Raw genomic sequence first — 19,940 nt, 5'->3', positions numbered from 1 at the left:
GGAGAAAGTTCTATTCAGATCCTTTCCTGTATTTAATTTGGGTTATCTTTCTGTTACTGAATTTTAAGAGTTCTTCATATAAATATATACTCAAATTGATCTTTAAAAAATCCTTATTCTACTATTTTTTAATCTTTAACATATCCCCAAACTCTGTACCTGGCCATCCTGGCCTCATACACACATTGTCAGGATATCGTGATCCTCTGCTGTGTGGAACACGTTGTGGTCTGTGCTCCGAGGATAGGAAATGAATACAGTGTCCCTTACTTCAAGGGGCACAAAACCAAGTGGGAAGGGCCGTAGTGATAGATTTCTGTGTGTCAGGAAAAGAGGTGACTTTCAGATCGAGGAATCGAGGAAGGCAGCCTGAAGGAGGTGGCGTTTTTAGTTGGCCTTATGTATCGGATTCAATACCAGAAGATTAGGGGGAGAACCCGGGTAAAGATCGTGAGTTCTCCGTGTTGTGTGGTGACTGGTTAACTTTTAGGGCTGAGATTTTTCAAAGCCTAGAAAGAGGAATGCTTGGGAACACACCTGGGAAGCATAGTTGGGACCAGATGTTGATTGTGTGCGCTGGAGCATCCTGGATTGTGTTTTGTCAGTGCCTGGAGAGCCCCTGGCTGTTGGGGTGAGGGTGGGGCCGTGTGGAAGGCTGAGTCTGCAGAAGGTGCAGGGGCCCTGGGGGTGGGGTCACGGAAGGCACCACTGCTGTGTCTCCCTCTTAGAGACTGACGCGTGCTTTAGAAAGTCAAGAAGGGACTCCTGGGAGAATTGTTTAATCTCATGGTTTCCAAATGTATTTGACCGTAGCTTCACTTTTTTTTTAAACCATGTAAGATCGGAGGTTCATACTTTGGGTTTTGACGTCTTAGTTCAGTATTTGACAACTAATTGGTAAAGGACCTGCCTGCCAGTGCGGGAGGTGTAAGAAGAGGGAGTTGGATTCCTGAGTCCAGACAATCCCCTGGAGGAGGAAACGGCCCCCTACCCACTCCAGTATTCTTGCCTGGAGAATCCCATGAACACGGGAGCCCGGCAGACTTCAGTCCATGGGGTCACAAAGAGTCAGACACAACTGAAGTGACTTCGCACACAGCACAAGGTCTCAGTAAATGTTGGCTGGTTGGTTACCTAATAGATTAGAGGATTGTGGACCACAGAATTGGGTGTGAAGGAATGTGAGATGTTAGCTGGTCCACCCTCTGGTGGATGGAGGCCCAGAGTGGGGGAATGTTGGTCTGATTGGCAGCGGCCATGGCTCTTGCTACTGTTAACCCATCCACGTGTGACCTTGAGTGGGTCACACCTGTCACTCAGAGGAGTCCAGTGCTGACAGCAGGCACGTCCCCATCGTCTTTGGAGGATCCCCATGGGGAGCAGGACCACCCGTGCTTCCTTTGTGGGTCCTCTGCCCGCCAGTCCCCCCATCTCCAGTGTTGTCAAAAGACCCATTCCTGTGGACCAAGGCACACACCAGCGCCTCCGTTTGATGAACTTAAACGCAGACAAGCCCGAGAACTTGTACAAGGGTGGGAGTTGGGAGTGCAGCGGGAATGCAATTCTTACCCCAAGGGTTGTGCCTATCGCGTCACGGCGAAGGCTTGTGTGATGAGCGACTCCTCCTTTTTTTGGGAGCGACTCTCCCTTTGCTGCTTTGGTGGTAGTTCTCCATGGCAACTACTGTTGCCACACATCTGGCGTCTTAACAAAATGGCTCCCAAAGCCCAGGGGTCTACACGGAGTCCTCCTCAGCCCGCGTATCCTGCCCAGGACGTGGAGGAACACTGGGCGGAGCGCGCTGGCGCTCGGCCTTGTGGCTGAGGCTTTGTCTGCAGTTGCTGAGTTCCTGGGGGTCTTACCGGGGCTCCTCCAGAAGTTAGCCTTGCTGCTGATGCTCTGTGGAGGAGGGGCCGACTTAGGGTATTTTCTGGTTTATTGAGGTACAGATATCAGCAGTGCTGTTTGTTTAGACCAGAAATGACTTAACAGGAAGTGGAGGGTCAACCAAAATCCTGCTGAATTTCTGAGGGTAACCAGCCAGCCCAGGGCTTGTTTTTTTTTAGGTATTTTATTTAAGATGGAAAGTTCCAGTTTGCTTCGGGACCAGAACCCTTAAAAGAAATCCTGGCAGGAGGTGGCTTATGGGTGACCGTATGTTTGCTAGTTTATATCCTGCTGACTAAATTGGCAAAGTTTTTATTTTTCCTGGTCAACACGAAGAAGGTGTCTTGTGTTTTCTTAATTCCCCTCACTCCTTTCCCTAACGGGATCATGCTTGCCGTGTGTGTGGAGCGAGCGGCTTTTAGAACTGTCCACGCATCTGTGATGACACGAACATTAGTGTGGCAACAGAGGTTGCCTTTCTTAGGTTCCACAGGCCTTTATCCCAATATGACTCTCGCACGGTGACCCAAGTGGAAACAGAAATGGTCAGCCTGAGAGGCCAAATATCAGAAGCACAACAGAGGGGTTATTATTTGTGAGAATTTTAGGTAAACCCTCCCCCTCCCCCTTCCATGACTTAGAAAACTTGAAGTTTGCTCTTAAAAGTAACTATTACCTTTGATTATAAATGTTAGAAGGTACATAACCATTCTTATAATGAAAGGTTATGATTATTTTAATTCATAAGGAGGCCCAAAGTTAGCTCTTCGTTCAAAGCCTTTCTGAAACAGGAATGAAAAACACCCAAGATGCCGAATCAGATCGAAATGTGAACTCTGATGCGAGTGTCTGGCTTTGGAAATCTTTCGAGAACCGCACCCGTGCGTTAGCTTGTGACAGATTACACACGGAAACTTAGTGCTCATCATAATAATAGTGTTTGTAACATGCAGGTTTTCAGTGTACTCTAAGAAAAAGTTTATTTCCCATTAAATCGTGTATTTTTGTTTATTTTAACATTGGGGGCAAATATGCGAACTGTGAGCTCATAAAATTTCCTTATTCTTAAAAAAAAAAAAATAATATGCCAAAAACATAATAAAAATGTAACAAGCAAGAGAAGTGAGGTGAGTGTTTTAATGACGCTACGGTTAGGTCATAATTTTAAAGATACGCAGTTGAATACCCACGAGTCAAAAAACCTTTCGTGTTTTTAGTTAACTCCTGAGATGGTTCATGGTCAGCACTCCCTAGTTACTTTACTGCAAGTTTTTATTTTGAACTAGACCCTAAAAAGTTGCTGAAGGGGAGAGGATGGTTATGTGATGTGATGATGGAGGTGTTAGCTCTGGGAGGGGGTGATGCTTTTGCGGTCTGTAAGTGTATCAGATCAACATGGGGTTCACCGTGAACCTGTGCAACATTATATGTCAATTATATCTCAGTAAAGCTGGGGGAGAAGAGAGCGATTGTGCTGGGAAACCATGTTTATGTAGAAAGTCTGATGCTTGGCAGCTCACCCCGGGCCTGGGCCCGTTCTGAGCACACTAGGGCGGCCCATCACGTTTCCAGCAACTTCCCCCCGGGAGTCGTGGGGACGGGCGGGCGCATCTCTCCTGCCTGGTGACTGGTGACACGTCTCTGTCTCTGCACAGGTGAAGCTGCTCTCCGAGGGGAGCCCCGGCTGCAGACCCTCCCGGTGGCCTCGGCCCTCACCGCTCACCGCACGGGGCCCCCGCCCATCAGTCCCAGCAAGAGGAAGTTCAGCGTGGACCCCGGCGACGACGACCTGGATTGTGACGGTGATCATGCTTCCAAGATGAGTCGCATCTTCGCCCCCCACCTGTAAGTCCCCCCTTCTCTGCAGCCGGCCTGGCTCACATGGGCCTGTGTGGAGCTTCTCCGGCCGCTCTTTGCCGACTCTGAAGGGAGAAGGTGCCTGCTAGTCCCCCCTGCTCCCCGCCTGGAGGGGCCATTTAACTGGTTTTAATAACTTAGGGGAGGTGACCTCCGTCTCACGTGTCTGCCGTTCGCTTGCATTCCCCACCAGTGGTAACTTGCTTCAAGTGGCTTTGGGAGGTGATCGGGGAGACTTGCCTCCCTTGCCTGGTCCCTGCCAGGTGCTTCTTGGGGGGGACCGGTCCCCGCTGAGTGTCCTTAGGGGCTGGGGCAGTGACCACAGAGGCCAGCGCCTGGACCCTGGCTGGGAAATGGGCGGCTGCCTGAGATGTAGGCATGCAGGCTCACCAGCGTGTTCGTGGCACACAGCTGAGACCTTCCCATGGCAGAGGGTGGTTTTTGTGTTTGGGTCTGAGCAGGCTGGCTCCCGCCCTCCGAGAAGCGGTCCACAGGTGGCCGGTGGTCCTGGGGCTGGTTTGGGGGGGTGCTGCTCCCCTGTCTGTGCCCGCGCCCTGCAGGCTGCACGCGAGTTGCTTCAGTGTCCTCTTTTGTTGAGATGAGAGCTGGACTCTGTGTGACATCACCACATTTGTGCTGGGAAACCCGCATGCTTCCGTGTGCCCTATTTTTGCTCCCCCCACCCCCCCATTGTGTTTCTCACACGCACACCCTGCGGACGGAGTGGATACTGCTTCGTATGTTTGCTGGACTCAGAGACCCCCCTGCTGCGGGGAGGCTGTTCTGGCCGTCGCGCGAGGGTGGGTATGGTCAGAGTCTGGGGTCTCGGCGGAGAGCGGAGGTGAATGGCCCTGTTCCTTTCCCCTTGACACGCGTGAGTTAGCGCGCAGCGATCATTCAGGATGCTCGGCTTCCCCAGTTCTTCCGACGATGCTGCTGTTTGCTGGCAGGAGCGTGGAGCTCAGTCTGGAGGGGACCTTGCGTGGTCCGAGGGCGCCGAGCGCGCCAGCAGCCCTCGGCATCTCCGGCATTCCAGCGCGCTGGATTGTGTGTGCAGTCATAAGACAGCCTGACAGTGGTATTTATCCTCGGTAAATCACTGTAGTGTTAGTCAGAGGCTGAGCCTGCAGTAGTGTTAGTCAGAGGCTGAGCCTGCAGTCTGGAGCCCTGGAATTTGCTACGATCAGGAATCCAGCAGTAAGGCTCTGCACAACAATGACCTCTTGCAAACAAGGGAGGCTCATAACTTAGATGCTGGGCGTTCAACTGTTTGCAGTTCATTCTTTTGTCACTAGGAATCCTCTCTTTCCCCAAATCCAAATAAGAGATATTTGATCTTTTTTTTTTTTTTTTTAAAAAAAAGGGGGAGTTGGCTGTGAGATAGTGTGTTTTGTGATCAAACACGCCTTAGTTAAAATCCCAGGTCTGCTACTTACCAGCATGGCTTTGGACAGTCACTTCATTTATTTGGGCCCGGTACCCTTCTCTACAGTGGTGTGGCTGTAAGTTCATGTGTAGAACAGTTGTGAGCAGTAGAGTGGAAATATGCACGGAGTTGGGCACAGTACAATAGACAATTGATGAGAGTTATTGCTTTTATTATTAGAGTCCATTACTCAGATATCAGTGATGATGGGAAACCAGAGCACTGTTAATGGCGAATGTGATGTTTGAAAGTCATAACTGGGTTATGGGTTCACATTCATCCCCGCTTGCTTATTTCTCGGTGGGAGCAGGTTCCGTTCGCACAGGATGAGTGCTGGGTGCAGCGCCTGGCAGCTGGTAAGCAGAGCTTCCATCGTTACTGATGTTATTAGAATGTCAAAGCATTTAGAAAATGATCTTGTGGTTGCAAATATGACCTTGATGCACCGGTTCTGTGATGACACTGTAAAAATGTAAAGTGCCGGTAATAGACAAAGAGTTGTAGAGTTCACATGCAACTCACAATTGATGTCCTCATACCATAGGTTTAGAAGAACAGAAAAGGCAGCGCCCCCCAGGCCAACCCCCGGGACTTAGAGACGGAACACGTGCAGCGTTACTTGTTCGGCGAGGGGTAGCTCCTCATGACAGTAACATTACTGAGGTTTCTGTGCCTGTCTTCTAAGAGCCGAATGACTAGTTTTACAGGCAAGTGTAAAAGATAACTTCCCTTACGGCTCCATGGGGTAGGGTAGCTAGTAAGTGCGTTGCTTGATTTGGTGAGACGTTTGCCATGCACAGTGTTTTCCAAGAGCCGGATGATTAGTTTTGGAGGCAGGTTTAAAAGATACTTCTCCTCTTAGGACTTCGTGAGGTAGGATGGTTAGTAAGTGTGTTGCTTGATTTGGTGGAACGTTTGCCATTTAAACTGCAGTGCATCCCGCTCCTTTTTATTTCCGGTGCCTGAACGTTTTCTATACTAAACTGCAGATTCGTTATGAAGAGGACAGGTGCTCAGTCGCGTCTGATTCTTTGCGACCCCATGGACTATAGCCCGCCAGGCTCCTCTGTTCATGGGATTTTCTGGGCAAGAACACTTGAGTGGGTTGCCATTTCCTCCTCTAGACATGCGGAGAAGAGGGGGGTCTCAAAGATGTATGCTTGGCTGCATTTCACATAACCATCATATTGAGTTATTTTCCACTGGAGCGAGCTTGAGGCAGGGTAGGAAGCTTATGCAGAGTATGACTGACTGTCTTCTGCTTTCTTTAGGGAAGGAAGGGGAGAGAGCAGAGGTTCCCCTAGTGATTTCTCCAGAATTTGGAAATTGAGAATTCCAGGTCATTTGAACTGCTTATTGAAAGGGTGACCCTGAGAATATTTTTGGTTTGTTTGTTTGTTCTGATTTTTTTTATTGCCTAAGAAAAGCGTTAAGAACATGAATGTCTTGTTTGGGAAGTGGAAAGTACTCTGTCTGCCACTTAGAAAGAAAGAGGATTAAGGTATGAGGCAAGGGTTAGGGTGGGATTCGTCTTACGGGAACGAATTTCCTAAGTCATTTCATCTGTGACCCTGGTTTTCAAGCATGAGCTGATGTGGACGAGCTCTCCTGTCACCTGTCTGTCATTCGTATGGACTCCAGGGCTCCTTTTTTCTTAGGTGAGTTGTAACTCCCTGATTTTGGCAGATAAGAGCCCCTGCAACTGCCTCATGTGTCCTTCTGAGATGAGCCCCTCCCCCTCCTTGAAGCCCTTTGTTGCTTTCTGGCAGACCACATGCTTATCTTGTAAGCTTTCTGCACCAGCCATTGAATCAGCCATTTCTCGGGGCCGGGCGGAGCGGGGGGTCTGATTCCGTTCAGTGGGGAATGGTCTTTAGAAGCCGAGATCTGGGTGCTGAGTGTTACTGTGGTGTCACTGCCTCTAGACGTGAGTTGTTTCGTGTGTTAATAGTAGACAATGGCTGCTTGTGACAGTTCACATTTCACTTTAAATAAAGTTAAAAACTCAGTTCCTCAGTCACACTAGCCCCATTTCCAGCTCTATAGCCACACGTGGCTCTTGGCTACCACATCAGACAGCGCACACACAGAACATTTCTGCCATCACAGAAAGCTTGGTTTCTAAACTCAGTGGAAGGAGCTGGGGAGTCCTGGGTTCACTTTAATACTGCAATTCTAATCCAACTCCGCAGAGCTCTTCCTCCCCTCTCCCAATCCATCTTCATGTCTCCATGATTCCAACATCGACTCCTTTAGTGTTCCGTCCTGCGGTACACGTCAGAGTGGCAGAATTGCTGCGCCCTTGCCATTCTGAAAAACAAACCTGCTAAGAAGAGTTTAAGATCTGTAGGTTTTTTTCCCTACCCTGTGCTGAGGAACTCTTTTTGTATAGAAGAACTATACAAAAAAGATCTTCATGACCCAGATAACCATGATGGTGTGATCACTCACCTAGAGCCAGACATCCTGAAATGTGAACTCAAGTGGGCCTTAGGAAACGTCACTATGAACAGAGCTCCTGGAGGTGACAGAATTCCAGTTGAGCTATTTCAAATCCTAAAAAATGATGCTGTGAAAGTGCTGCACTCCATATGCCAGCAAATTTGGAAAACTCAGTAGCCACAGGGCTGAAAAGGTCAGTTTTCATTCTACTCCCGAAGAAAGGCAATGCCAAAGAATGTTCATACTACTGCACAATTGCACTCATCTCACACGCTAGCAAAGTAATGCTCAAAATTCTCCAAGCCAGGCTTCAACAGTATGTGAACTGTGAACTTCCAGATGTTCAAGCTGGATTTAGAAAAGGCAGAGGAAACAGAGATCAAATTGTCAACATCTGTTGGATCATTGACAAAGCAAGAGAGTTCCAGAAAAAAATCCACTTCTGCCTTACTGACTATGCCAAAGCCTTTGACTGTGTAGATCACAAAAAACTGGAAAATTCTGGAAGAGATAGGTATACCAGACCACCGTACCTGCCTTCTGAGAAATCTGAATGCAGGTCAAGAAGCAACAATTAGAACTGGACATGGAACAACAGACTGGTTCCAAACAGCGAGAGAAGTACGTCAAGGCTGTGTATTGTCACCCTGCTTATTTAACTTCTATGCAGAGTACATCATGCGAAATGTTGGGCTGGAATCAAGATTGCTGGGAGAAATACCAGTAACCTCAGATATGCAGATGACACCACCCTTATGGCAGAAAGAGAAGAAGAACTAAAGAGAGCCTCTTGATGAAAGTGAAAGAGGAGAGTGAAAAAGTTGGCTTAAAACTCAATGTTCAAAAAACGATCATGGCATCCAGTCCCATCACTGATGGCAAATAGATGGGGAAACAATGGAAGGCTTTATTTTCTTGGGCTCCAAAATCACTGCAGATGGTGACTGCAGCCATGAAATTAAAGGACGCTTGCTCCTTGGAAGAAAAGCTGTGACCAACCTAGACAGCGTATTAAAAAGCAGAGATGACTTTGCCAACAAAAGTCTGTTTAGTCAAAGCTGTGGTTTTTCCAGTAGTCATGTATGGATTTGAGAGTTGGACTATAAAGAAAGCTGAGTGCTGAAGAATTGATGCTTTTGAACTGTGGTGTTGGAGAGGACTCTTAAGAGTCCCTTGGAAGGATTGATGCTGAAGCTGAAACTCCAATACTTTGGCCACCCGATGTGAAGAACTGACTCATTAGAAAAGACCCCCATGCTGGGAAAGATTGAAGGCAGGAGGAGAAGGGGATGACAGAGGATGAGATGGCTGGATGGCATCACCAACTCGATGAACATGAGTTTGAGCAAGCTCTGGGAGTTGATGATGGACAGGGAAGCCTGGTGTCCTGCAGTCCATGAGGTTGCAAAGAGTCAGACACGACTGAGTGACTAAACTGACCTTGCCGAGGGTGTAATTACAGTAGCCTCTTTGAAGTATTAATACCAACTTCAGAAGTTACTTTACCACCCCTTTCAGTGTTGTGTTTATTAACATCTCTTTGTTTGTTGGCACTCAATTGGAGATTTTTTCCATCCTTGTTGATTTCACTTTTTGAATATGTAAAATATTAGCATGCTTCTAGAAGCCAAGGTTGTGTAATCGTATCAGCATATATGTGAGTCATTCTGCTGTACACCTTGAACTTTCACAGTGATGTCTCGTCAGTTATATCTCAATAAGACTGAAAGAAAAAAAAGTCAAAACCATACTGAAAAGTACTAGAGAAGTGCTACCCCCTCCCTGTGTCCTGAAAAGTACTAGAGAAGTGCTGCCCCCCCGTGTCCTTCACCGCTTTTGTGCCCTCCCCTGGAGGTGATTACCCTTCGTGTGTGTGTGTGGAAATAAGCAGGTATGTGAATATTTTCTGTGCCTTTATTTCTTACACACACAGTGTCATATTTTATATATTCGCTTGAGCTCAGGTATTTTCAGTGATACATCATGGACATCTCTTCATGCCAGGTCCTCATTCTTGTTCATGGCTGCGTAGTACTCCATGGCGTGCATGCGCCAAGGTTGGTCCAGCCAGTCCCCTTTGTTCAGATGTTTAATTTTTTATAATGATACTGTTGCAGTGGATAATGTTGTCCATTTGTGACATCTTGTGTATTTGTAATACAGTTTAAAACTCCTGAGGGCTTAACAGTTGATGCGTGCTAAATTTATACTGGTTTTGAGACTTGGTGTAGGCTGCTTGGCTGGTAGAGCCTGGTGAGAGCTGTGTGCTGAAGAGTGCCGTCTCCCCCGTTTCCACCTGTGTGTGAGAGTGATGGATGTATGACCTGTTCACTGTCACCTGTGAGAGGAAGGGAATGTGTGTACTGAGTGCTTCCTCTGTGCTGACCCTCCCTCTGCCAGACGCTCTGTGTGTTACCTCATTTAACCCTCACAGCCAATGTGTCCCTTTAAGATGGGGGGCGGGGGGTATGTGTGTGTGTGTCAGAAGCTGAAACTGAGAGGATAATGTGTCCAAAGTGACAGCGATCGAGCTGGGATTAACCGCAGCACTGAAAGCAGTCATCACGTGATCATGTCACACCTGCATCTCACCTGAGACGGGGTGACATGCCGCTAAAAGACGAACATCACACCGTTAGGGTGACACTTGAGCCTTCTCGTGTGTGGCGTGTGACAGGTGCTAAATCATCCCTGTGTTGAACTGAAAATGAGACCCACTGTCTGGAGACTGTGCGTCCTGAGCTCATACCCCGTGGGAGGAGGAGCTCTTTGTGATCAGTGGCGTGTACACGTGCTGAGTAGTTGCCCCTGGCCTCCGAGCGGGGCAAAAGCCCTAAGTGCCCGCTGAGGTCAGAGCCTCGGTCACTGGCCTGGTGCCGTGAGGGCTGCGCCCGCCCAGCCCATGTTAACAGTTCACGCTGAAGGAGGCAGGGCCCCGCAAAGGACCCCCGCCCCCCTGGCGGTGCTGCTACTCTGAGCTCCTGCCCAGGGTGACCCGTGGCCCCCGAGGCTGTCTCCCCGCCGCGGCCGTGCTGTCGAGGTCTCCCTCGAGTCTGAGGGAGCCGATCCCGCGTGTCCTTGAGTGCTTCTCCAGGGTAGGGTTCTCTGCTGCTGGTCTCCTCCCTTCTCTCCTCTTCCTTCTCCCTTGCTTATTCTCTTTTTTTTCCTCCCTTGGCCTTAGTCACTTCCCTCCTGACCCCATAGGAATGAACAGAAAAAGAGGGGGAAAACCAGGCTCAAAACCAGTAATTCCTACAGTGACCAGCAAGTTGCAGGAAGCCCTTTGAAATCAAGTTCTGGGCATGTAATAGCAGCTGTGCTAAAACAAAGAAGCCTCACTGATTACTAAAACGAGCATTTTCCCTGCAGTAGGGTCGATGGTATAGATGGCACCTCGGGTGTGCAGGAGCATCTAGTCCAGTGTCTCCGTGTTCCTTGGCAGCATCACCACACTTCCTTTGAGTCTCCGTTTCTTGTGTCTCTTTAGTACCTTTAGTGGGGATGTGTATGGACACGCTTTACCAAGGGACTGTTCATTCCACAAACTTCATGAAAGTAGAGGAAGCAATTCCTCATTTCAATTTAAAACTAGAGCCAGAGGGAATGGAGACTGCTGCGGCCACTGTGGAGAACAGTATGTGTGTGTGTGTTGTGTCTGACAGTGCGACCACCGTGGACTGTAGCCCGCCAGGCTCTTCTGGCCATGGGATTCTCCAGGCAAGAAGACTGGAGTGGGTTGCCATTTCCTTCTCCAGGGGATCTTCCTGACCCAGGGATCGAACTGGGGTCTCCTGCATTGCAGGCCAATTCTTTATCAACTGAGCTATGAGGGAAACCCAAAATCAACTGTAGTGTAATTAAAAAAAAAAAAACCAACTAGACCTAGAGGAAATTGGAAACTTGGGGCTATTTTTGTACCTTGACATACTAGCAACTAGGGCTTTAAGGGTAAGCAGTCACATGTATTTATTATGTAAACAGTAATATGTATTTACAGGCAGAGCGTGTTAGTGCTGTGTCCATGTCTACATAAGCCTTGGAGAGCGTCAGACTTTTCATTCCTGAGAGTGGTTATAGATCAGGATTCCCAGGATCCAGAGAATCACGAGAGCCTTTGTATTAGGGCTTGGTCATGACCGTGACTGGCTGTCAAGCCTGATTGTGTACTGAGCAGTGTGCTGAGTGCTCCGTGGGCATGATCACTCCGTGCGTCATCTCAGCTCTGAGATCCTGTGATTGCCCCTCTTTTGCAGGTGGTAAAACTGAGAGGTTGTAACTTGCTTGAGGTCACGAAGCTAGCTGGTTGGTAACAGAGCCAGGAATCAAAACCCAGGCTGGCTGTTCCTGCAGCCAGCGCTCTTAGGAACCATCTTAGAGCCATACTGAAAGGCACACGTGTCCAGCAGCTGTGAATTGGCTGATACAGGACCTTAACGCCTTGTGGTTTGGGATGATGTGCTGTGCGCGCGTTCTCAACCCAACGGAAGGATTCCGGGCAATGGCAGGCGGAGAGTAGGCCGCCGGGGCAGCAGTGGCTGGGTGCAGGGGCCTCGGTGAGGAAGGGCTTGTCGTTAACTGAGAGAGTGAGGCGGGTCCATCCGCCCTGCATGGCGAGGCTTCCCTTCGGGGTGCTGCTGCTCCCCCTCCCCCTGAAGACGCCGAATGGAATGGGGTCTCTGTGCAGGTGAGAGCCCCACGCAAGCCGGGAAGGGTTTCTTCCTTCGTGCTCAGGAAAGGGCTGTTGGAATCGTGTTCTTGTCTAAGGTCTCTCTGTGTGCTCAGTTGCTCGGTCATGTCTGACTGTGACCCCATGGACTGTAGCCCACCAGGCTCCTCTCTCCATGGGATTCTCCAGGCAAGAATACTGGAGTGGGTTGCCTCTTCCTCCTCCAGGGGATCTTCCCAAGCCAGGGATCAAACCCACATCTCCTGTGTCTTCTGCATTGCAGGTAGATTCTTTACTTAGTGAAAGTGAAAGTCACTCAGTTGTGTCTGACTCTTTGCTACCCCATGGACTATATAGTCCATGGGATTCTCCAGGCCAGAATACTGGAGTGGGCAGCCTTTCCCATCTCCAGGGGATCTTCCCAACCCAGGGATTGAACCGGGTCTGCTGCGTTGCAGGCAGATTCTTTACCAGCTGATAAGGGCTTTCTACCAGGGAAGCCCTTACCTGCTGAGCCATCACCAATATTATCAGACCAATAGAAAGTGAAAGTCACTCAGTCGTGTCCGATTCTTTGCAACCCCATGCAATTCCAGTCCATGGAATTCTCCAGGCCAGAATGCTGGAGTGGGTAGCCTTTCCCTTCTCCAGGGGATCTTTCCAGCCTTAGCCTAAAACGTTCAGGCCAGGGCATTTTATAATCTGCTTTAAATACGTGAAGACACTTTTTCTTTCCCCTCTCCAGATTCCATAAATCAAGAATTCTTGAAATAGAATCCCTCAAACTATGTGCATTCTCTCTTTGTCTCCCACATCTTTCTTGGCATCGTCTGAACTTGGGAAGTTTTAGCCCCCAGATTCTATCTTCTGTGCTTTCAACACACAGGCGTGCGTGTCTTCCCACAAGTGTTCTGGGGTTTAAGAGGATATTTTATGGCCTTTAGTTTCAGTTATCCTAAATAACTAACTCTGAAATCCTCCTTAGTGTCTAGCAAGTATGTGTATTCATTTTGAAAGGAACAGGAGAAGGGAGCCTGGATCTGTAATGAAGGCTTTGGTTCAGGGAGGTGGAGCCTAAGAAGTGCTTCTGGTGGGGCTGCCTTGGCCCTGCCCTGGGGGTGGGGTGGGGTTTGCTGCCTGCCTGGGGTGGAAGCAAAGGTGGTTTTCCCGCTGCTCTGCAGGCCCTTAAAGGCACAGCTGTGTGCTGCCTGCGAGTGTTTTGCTAATGAAGTGTGGTACCTTTAAAGAAAGGTCACAGGCCTGACCTGTGTTGTGTGGGTTTCTTGTTTGTCAGGCTGGAGGCATTTTCTCATTTTCACAGTTCAGCCGAAAACAAAGACCTCCTTATCCGAGCCGGGGAGCCGTGCTCTTAAGAGCTGACATCAGCCTTTTCCCAGCAGGCAGCGTTTCTGCCTTAAGAGTCTTTGCCGAGAGCTGGGCAGGCCGACGGCCGCCCTGCCCTGGGTTTCTTCTGGCCGGATGACACGCAGGGTGAAGAAATGCCAAGCGTGCCAGCAGTCAGGGCAGCAGAACCCAGCGCTCTCGTCACGGGTCCCTTCTTGTCTGTTCCGCGGACCTCTGGGCGCCTCCGTTTCACAGAGCTTGTGAACGTTGGGCCGAGGACCTTGAGAAAGGAGGACTGGTTTCCTAGAGAGGCGCTGAAGGGCCTTTGGGGCCTGTTGGGGAAGCCTCATTAGCATGTGTGAAGACACTGTTTAAAGACAACTCTAAAGTTGGGGGTGGGGAGTGTTTTTGGTGGATGGATTAAGTCAGAGGCGTTTGTTGAGAAGTTGAGGAAACAAAACCACACAGGGTTTGGTTCCCCCTCCTGCCCTGACTCTCCGGGTTTTCCGGGCGCTGTTTGCGTGAAGATGCTTCTGAGCTGGGGACACCGACAGCAGCCCTGTGTCCACGCGGTCGGACCATCGGCCTTGCTGCTCTGAGGACGCAGAGCCAGCCTGTCATGAGGTCAGGGCCTGGCACTCCTGCCTGAGGACCAGGAGGACTGCTCAGAAGTGGCCTCGCGTGAGAGTCGGGGTGCTTCCTGGACTCTCCCCTAGGATCTCACCTATAAACCCGTCGCCTCCTGCGTCCCTGCGTGTCCGAGCCCTGAGTTCTGCGTGTGGGGTAGTTTTTGTTTCATAAACGGCAGTGTGCGGTCCCCTAGCGTCTTCACTAAAGCTTTGGGTTCAGGCACACATGCTGTCTGCCTCTGCCTCCACCCCCGTCTGTCTTCCCACTCCTCTCTCTCTCTCTCTCTTGAAATTTCTCCCCAGATTGTCTCTAAAGTATGATTAAAGAGCTCCGTGTTGCAGTCAAGGGGTGGGTTAGGGACGTAGGTCGGAATCCCGCCAACCAGCAGATCCAGATTTTGGGCCCGGGTCCCTGGCCGCACCGGAGGCCCGCAGGAAGTGGAGTTTGCTCCCCTGCACTCTCCTCTGACTTCTCTGCCTCCCGCCTGCCTTCCCTCGACAAGACCCCAGGAGCTCCTAGTGGGTCGGGGCACTTACTAGGGAGCCCGTCGTCGGCTCCACCCTCTTTGCTCCCCCAGCCTGTCCCTGTGGTTGAGCCTGTCCAGGGAGGGTTTGGGCTTTTCTGTCTCCTCAGGAGTTGTATCCTCAGGACCGCCCCTCAGGAGTTGTATCCTCAGGACCGCCCCTCAGGAGTTGTATCCTCAGGACCGCCCCTCAGGAGTTGTATCCTCAGGACCGCCCCTCAGGAGTTGTATCCTCAGGACCGCTCCAGGACTTGGAGCACCGTTGCCCTTTGAGGACCATCTTGCCTCAGTGCTCGAGGGATGGGGAGAGTGTTCCCCAGCCAGAGTTTGGGAAGCACCTGACCCGGGCTCCGGGGTCTGCCCGTGTGGTGGGCGTGAGGCTGGCTCTGAGAGTCTGGGGTGCAGGGAATCCCCAGCGTGACTCGCCGTGGGATCCTCTAGTCATGAGCCCTGTCAGCAATATTCTAGGGAGCATGCTTGCCAGGCCATGTGGGCATCTTATCTGGTCTCAAAGAAACGTGCACACGCGCGAGGCTCAGGTGCCATAGGGCTTAGATTGGTGACGACGCGATCCCTTGATTTGGGGTTGCTGGGTGCCAGCTTCCATGCTGGGTCTTCCAGGGAGAGTCCCTGAGGCCGGAGAGATGGGGGAGCCCAGCCCCTTCTCCCTGACGGTGTGCCCCTCCCCGGCCTTCCGACGCTGGCTTCTCCACTCTGAGCTGTTTCCAGGGAACAGAGCGTCTCCCCTTCCGCATCCGCACCCCAGTCCAGGGCTGTGATCCCGAGCGTCAGCGGTCACGGAACTCCCATCCGCCCCTCCCTGGTGCCCTCACGACCCCAGGCCCGGGGGGACCCCTTGCCCGGCTTCCTCGCCCCCTCTCTTGCCCTCGCAGGCCCCCCTCCTGGTAATCTGGCTCCTGCACCTAGGCGCTCTCACAGGCTCGTCGTCACCGCGTGTTGCGGGCCCCATCCTGCTTACTGCACCAAGCCCTGGAGGGAGCACATGGGCCAGGTCCCGGCGTGAACGCCCACTGGAGGTGGAGGGTTCCCAGGCCTTTGTGCCCGGCCAGGGCTCAGCCTCCGTGCCCACGGAGCTGTGTGCCTCTCTGGCACTGTGTGTCCCCCTGGTCCCCCCACCTGGAGAGCTGCCCCACCGGCGTCGACCTCAGAGGTTCCTGTCTCCACCAGCGCTTAGCCAGGCCTGCCCCTGTCTCCATGGCGGGGTGTTTCCACTTGCCCTGGAGTCACCGCCATCTCTTCCGTCTGCTTTCCCACGTGTGATCATTGCTGCCCCTGGTGAAATCTGGTCGCCCTGGGTGTCCTCTGGGAGGCTCCTGGCCGTGGCCGTGGCTTAGACCCCCGTTCCCACGGCAGCGCCCTCTTTACTGGTCTTGGCACTTAAATGCTAAGGAAGGTTTCTGGAGCTTTCCTCTCTGCTCGGAACTCTGCCGGGGCCCCTAGGCAGCCCCAGGGAACTCTGAGCAGACCCCCGCCTGCAGGAGCTTCTGACCCGCTGCTGAGGCATGCCCACCCCCGTCCTCGGTCCCTGTTCCTGCCTCCTCCTCTCGGCAATGGGGGTTCCTGCTGCGTCACCGCAGACGCTTCTGTGTACAGAACAACGCTTTGCTGCTCCTGACCCAGGTCTGTCCCACCCACACTCAGCACGGTGCCCCAGGCCTTCCAAGCAGTAAGGAAGCGTTCACGAGAAACGTGTCACTCTGAGTGCACTGTCGACATCCTTCCGTTTGGAAGGGATGGTGAGAATGACTTTCAAACACGTGGTAAGTCCTGAGTGGCACCTCTTCCTGTGCCTGTGTTTTTTTCCTGTGAACCCTTGATGTTTAGTTCAGAGACCCACCCCCCCTCACCCCTGGGACAGACTCCCACTCCCGCTGCTTCCCCTGCTTTCCTTACCGCTCCTCCCCGCTGTCTCCCCACAGTCTGCGCCCCCCACAAGCAGAAATGTGCAGGTCCCTAGTATCTGGGCACATGCACGCTTCGTATAATCTGGATCACTGCCTCTGCTTGAGATGCAAGTTTTGGATCAAATGCTCTTACCCCAGTTGTTGACTGCGAGTAATAAGCCTCCAGAGTTTACTGTGTGAATGAATCCCCCCTGCTCTTCTTTCTGTTTCTGCCTATGCACCTCGCTTGGATCCCAGCGTGGGCATCGGGTGAGGTGTATGGAAGGGAGAGATCCAGTTCAGATGGGGGCCTCTCGCAGGTTAGGGGGATGGCTGGACCCTTCTTCTCAGTGGAGAGAGTTAGTTCTGTCCACACTAGAAAAGCAAGCAAACCCCTGCCCAAGTGTTTACTCCTTTTGGAGTCTTCCCAGATCTACCTAAAAGGTTCTCAAAGCTAAAATGTTTTTCAGCTATCTTAAAATAGAACTGTGGTGTTTATTTGTGGGAGACCACTTTGGGTATTGGGCTCCCTGGGATCAGTGATAAAGAACCCGCCTGCCAGTGCTGGAGACACAGGTTTGATCCCTGGGTCGGGAAGATGGCCCAGAGAAGGAAATGGCGACCCACTCTAGCACTTGCCTGGAGAATCCCATGGACAGAGGAGCCTGGTGGGCTACAGTCCACAGGATCGCAGTCAGACATGACTGAACAACTGAACAGCAACAACTTCGGGTGTGTTAGCCCCAGAGCAGGTTATGTCAGGCGACTAACGGGAGGCTCCCTCTTCTCCGAGACACAGGAGCGACCTTGGCAGTAGAGACGTCGGTGAAAGGCGTGATGGGCACGTGGCTCCGTGATCAGCCTGTGTGTCTTGAGCGCCTCTGTGGAGGGCGTGGCCGTGTTCATGGGTGGGCAGTGGCTCTAGCTCCTTTTTGACAGTGAGATAAAACCCAGGCTCTTCAGGGTGACCTGCAGGGACTGCGGTGATTTGTCCTAAACTCCCTTGCCCAGAATTATTCTCCTTAGATGGCTTCCTTGGACTGTCAGTCCACACAAGTCTCCTCGACCACGGTTATGTTAGGAAGATACCCAAACGCCCGCCTTTGTGCCAGCTGCACATGGTGTGGGAAGAGACCTCCCCGGACCCACGGTGGGCAGCCTGGGTGGCCCTCCCGCCTCGAAACGTCTGTCTTGAAAACAGCACTGTCACTGCCCGGGGCGCCTTAGCGTGTGTGGCGTGGCGCTCACCACCGTCTCCTGGGCTCCCCTTCACGCCCCTGGCCGCCTACGCCACCGCATCTGGTGGTCATGTGACCTGCTGTCCTCCCAGCGCCCCTCCCGCCAGCTTCGGGAAGAGTTGGGATCCACAGACAGAAAACAACCAGTACCGAGCACACACGTGTGTTCACTAGTTGTGAACCCTGCGGCCCCGTTCGCTTTCTGTCTGGTGTGTGCCGCGGACAGCGATGCCGTCTAACACCCCACGTGTGTTTGCCTTCAGCAGTGCCTCCCTGGGTGTTTTCTTTTCAATTCAGGGTGCAGTTAGATAGGGTTTTGTTGTGGTGCCTTCCAGTGATCTTTGATCGAGGATAGCTTTCCCTGTGTTGCAGGGTGGGTGGTTGGGGGGCGAGGGAAGCGGGGACCTGGGGAGGGATGACCCTGGGTGTCCCTCCTTCGGAGGTCACCCTTTGGAACCAGCTGGACCCACAGCAGGGAGCCTGTCTGTCCACACTAGGAGCGATGACATCCTACGTGATAAATGAACCACATTTCGGGATGTGAGTGGCTGTTACACAGGACGGGTTGCGGGGGAGCGTGAGTTCAGAAATGATGGGGAAGGGAAGTCAAGTTGGAGGAGGAGGAGAAGCAATTGGAACAGGACACTGTTGTTCAGTCGCATCTGATTCTTTGCGACCCCATGGACTGCAGCACGCCAGGCCTCCCTGTCCATCACCAACTCCCGGAGCTTGCTCAAACTCATGTCCGTAGAGTCGGTGATGCCATCCAACCATTGCATCCTCAGTTGCCCCCTTCTCCTGCCCTCAGTCTTTCCCAGCATCAGGATCTGTCAGGAACGGGACATGGCTGAGCAGTAAGAAACAGACGTAAGTGTCCCTGCGAGCTCCAAGATAAAACTCAGCACCTTTTCCTGTACTTCTGTTGCTTCCCAAAGGCTCGTTTCTTTTTCTAGCCAACAATTCCAACACTTTTGCTTTAAAAAAAAAAAGGAATTAAAAAAACCCAACAACCCAGCACCTTCCCTCGTTCACAGCAGAGGAGGGGCATTGCCCTTGTCCTCTCTTCCTTAAACCTGCAGAACTCTTAATAGCCCACTTTGCTGTGAGACCTCAGTCTCTTAGAAATAACTCATTCAAAGCTCAGGTGACTGCTATTGACTGTGGGAACTCATAGCATTTCGGGGAGCAGGGGAGCTGGAGGGAAGGGTTGGGCTCTGACTTTTCAGCAGCACGGTGCTCCTGCTAAGTCACTTCAGTCGTATCAGACTCTGTGACAGCATGGACTGTAGCCCACCAGGCTCCTCCGTCCATGGGATTCTCTAGGCAAGAATACCAGAGTGGGTTGCTATTCCCTTCTCCAGGGGATCTTCCCGACCCAGGGATCGAACCCAAGATCTTAGATCTCAATGCAACGCCTCTGGTGTCAGCAGGCAGGTTCTGTACTACGGCTGCCACCTGGGAAGCCCATTGGATGTCTGCTTTCTCTAGTTTCTGAGCCCTGATGTCAAGTCCGTGGTGCTGCTGTGATGGAGGTGGGCGAGGATGTGGGACCTGGCTGGTGACTGTGGGTTCTCTCACCTGAACTTGGAGCGCCTGGTGGGGTGGCGGGGGGTGGCGGGGTGTCCCCAGGCGGGCCTCTTGCCCAGACCCAGGCGCCTTCCTCCTCCGGTTGCCCCTGATCCCAGGGCTCCCCCTCCTTTTCTCTTATTGAGCACTGGTTGTTTGCCTCTTGTTTCGTTTCCAAGAAGCGTAGCAGAGTATCTTTCCAGTAGGTTCTCCACTGTGCCTCAGCTAGCAAGCCTTGTTTGATGTTGCTTGTGACCAAAAAAACCCTTGTTAACAAATGCAGACACTGAGGCTGTCTACAGGGTTGCTTTGTTCGTGATCTTTCCGCGGCTTCTTGGGCTTCCCTTCTTGCTCACGTCTCACATGGCCCTTGCCTCTGGAAGTGGGGTTTCTGGTTGGGTGGCGCCCGTTTCTGCGTCCGTGCGTCCTGCCAGCTCATCTCTTCTGGGTGTGCTGA

General features: G+C 51.8%; 1 protein-coding gene across 20 annotated transcripts in view; it reads left to right on the top strand.

The window, feature by feature from the left end:
• VGLL4 (vestigial like family member 4) overlaps positions 1-19,940 on the top strand; it is a 156,878-nt gene that overhangs the window by 116,636 nt on the left and 20,302 nt on the right. For 19 of the 20 annotated variants that reach the window (XM_086368563.1, XM_086368556.1, XM_086368553.1 and 16 more), the window contains one exon: positions 3,543-3,732. In XM_086368563.1, coding sequence (XP_086224689.1) covers positions 3,543-3,732 — 190 coding nt within the window. Of the gene's footprint in view, positions 1-3,542; positions 3,737-19,940 lie in introns of those variants that run through there. The other variant, XM_086368572.1, reaches the window with a different exon arrangement.

This window comes from Bos grunniens, chromosome 22, assembly GCF_055505025.1.
Source record: "Bos grunniens cultivar Pamir isolate PY7600 chromosome 22, Bosgru_T2T1.0, whole genome shotgun sequence".
NCBI classification, from domain to species: Eukaryota; Metazoa; Chordata; class Mammalia; order Artiodactyla; family Bovidae; genus Bos; species Bos grunniens.
The sequence above is the reverse complement of the archived record's forward strand: the minus strand, read 5'-3'. Positions and strand labels throughout refer to the sequence as shown.